This window comes from Nothoprocta perdicaria, unplaced genomic scaffold (genome assembly GCF_003342845.1).
Source record: "Nothoprocta perdicaria isolate Ctin4 unplaced genomic scaffold, notPer1 scaffold_629, whole genome shotgun sequence".
NCBI lineage: Eukaryota > Metazoa > Chordata > Aves > Tinamiformes > Tinamidae > Nothoprocta > Nothoprocta perdicaria.
The window spans coordinates 9868-12108 of NW_020455898.1; the positions used below are offsets into that span (position 1 = coordinate 9868).

Below are 2241 nucleotides of genomic sequence, written 5' to 3' on the forward strand. Positions count from 1 at the left end.
GGGACACGGGGACATGGGGACACAGGGACGCAGGAACAGGGGGACACGGGGACATGGGGACACGGGGCCGGGGCCGTCCCCGCGCCGGTGCCGGTGCCGCCGCCGGCGCCGCACCTTGAAGGACTGCACGAAGGTCCAGAGCAGGATGCGGATGGTGTAGCCCTGGCGCAGCAGCTTGATGAGCCGCGCCGCCCGGAACAGCCGCAGGAAGCTCAGGTTGATGAAGTTGTTCTGCGGGACGGGAACAGCGGCTCCGGAATGGGCCCACGGCGCCGGGAGAGCCCGTCGGAGCCGAGGGGTTCCCACAGCTCCGGAACGGCGCCAGGACAGCCCGCCGGATCCGGGCTGGAGCGGCATCCAGAGACCCCACCCAATCCAAGAGATTCCATCAGGAGCCAAGAGTCTGCACCGGATCCCAGACCCCGCTGGGATCCAAGAGTCCCCCACGGATCTGAGCCCGGAGGGGCACTGGGAGATTCCCGTGGATCCAAGAGCCCCCAGGGGGATCCGAGAGCACCTGCTGGATCCAAGACCCCAGACCAGGATCCAGGAGCCTGCGYTGGATCCGAGACCCCATGACGGGATCTGAGAGCCCCAGCACTGAATCCGAGCCTGCGATAACAGCTTGTACTGGGTCCGAGAGTCCCCACCAGGTCCAAGAGCCACCACCGGGATCGGAGACCCCMCGATGGATCCAAGAGCACCCAGTGGGATCCAAGACCCCATAATGGATCCAAGAGAGCTCAGTGGGATCTGAGATCCTGCACTGAGATCCAAGTCCACAGTGGTGCCCAGACCCTGCACCAGATCCAAGATCTGCGCCAGGATCTGAGAGCCCACCCTGGGATCTGAGTGCGGAGCAGATCCGAGTCCCGGGCTGCATCCGAGCCCGGCGCCAGCTCCTACGTGACCGGCCGTCACTCACCCCAAACTCGGTCACCAGGATGTCCGTGATGCTCCCCAGGACGGTGACGAAATCAAAGATATTCCAGGCATCGCGGAAGTAGTTCTGGGATGGAAGGAGAAACCGAGGGAGCGGAGGAGGAGCGGGGCCCGGGGCCAGGGAGGTGGCATTGCGGTGGCACCTACCAGCACCCCAAAGGCCATGATCTTGAGCAGACACTCGAGGGAGAAGAGGGAGGTGAAGACGTTGTTGAACATCTTGAGCACGTTCTCGTAGGCGTCCGAGGCGTCGTAGAACTGCGGGAGGGGACAGCAGGGGTGGGCACGGGGACAGGGGTGGCACGGCCTGGGGGACAGCACGGAGCTGGGGGGACGGAGCGGGTCCCAGTGGAGAGCAGGGATGCAGGAGGATGGGGACAGGCCCAGGGGAGGACATGGGTCCTGGAGGACACGGGGGGACCTGGGAATGGRGACAGAGCCCAGGGGACAGGGACTGGGACAGGTCCTGGGGGACAGGGACACGGGGACAAGAGGGAGTCCCGGGGCAGACCCCAAGGAACAGGGACAGCAGATGGGACAGAGGCAGATCCAGGGGACAGCGGATGGGTCCAGGAGGACAGGGATGGGACGGAGAGCGTGGATGGCCGTTGGGGACAGGGATGGGACAGGGATCAAGGCCAGGCCAGGCCCCACCGCGGCCACGGCACCTTCATCATGAGGACGATGGTGTTGAGGGCGATCATGGCCATGATGGTGTACTCGAAGGGAGGGGACACCACGAACTGCCACATGCGGTACTGGAAGCTCTGGCGGTTCTGGGGCATGTGGCGCGTCAGGGGCTTGGCGCTGATGGCGAAGTCGATGCAGGCCCTCTGCGGAGGGGACAGCGCCGGTGCAACYGCCGCCGCGCGGGGACACGTCCCCCGGGGCGGGTGGCCCCACCTCGTTCTTCTCCAGGCTGTACTCCTCCATCATCTTGTCGCCCTGCTCCTGGAACGTGATGATGATCAAGGCCACGAAGATGTTGACGAAGAAGAAGGGGAAGACCACGAAGTAGACCACGTAGAAGATGGACATCTCCATGCGGTAGCCCGGGCTGGGGCCCTGGTTCTCGTAGGTGGCGTCCACCGAGTGCTTGAGGACCCTGTTGGAGAGCGTCCGTGAGCCTCCGACATGTCAGAGAGCACCCAYGGGTCCCCTACACGTCAGAGAGCACCCATGGGTCTCCAATGTGTTGGAGAGCATCCATGAGCCTCCTACATGTCACAGAGCACCCATGGGTCCCCTGCATGTTGGAGAGCATCCATGAGCCTCCTACATGTCACAGAGCACCCATGG

At 64.4% G+C, this 2241-nt stretch overlaps 1 protein-coding gene across 1 annotated transcript in view; it reads right to left on the reverse strand.

The window, feature by feature from the left end:
* Window positions 1-2241, reverse strand: part of LOC112956403 (voltage-dependent P/Q-type calcium channel subunit alpha-1A-like) — a gene marked incomplete at both ends in the record, with an annotated part of 36513 nt that overhangs the window by 9048 nt on the left and 25224 nt on the right. The window contains 5 exons of the mRNA XM_026049911.1: window positions 115-231; window positions 926-1009; window positions 1090-1200; window positions 1611-1775; window positions 1846-2047. Of these exons, the coding sequence (XP_025905696.1) occupies window positions 115-231; window positions 926-1009; window positions 1090-1200; window positions 1611-1775; window positions 1846-2047 (679 nt within the window). The remainder of the gene's footprint in view (window positions 1-114; window positions 232-925; window positions 1010-1089; window positions 1201-1610; window positions 1776-1845; window positions 2048-2241) is intronic.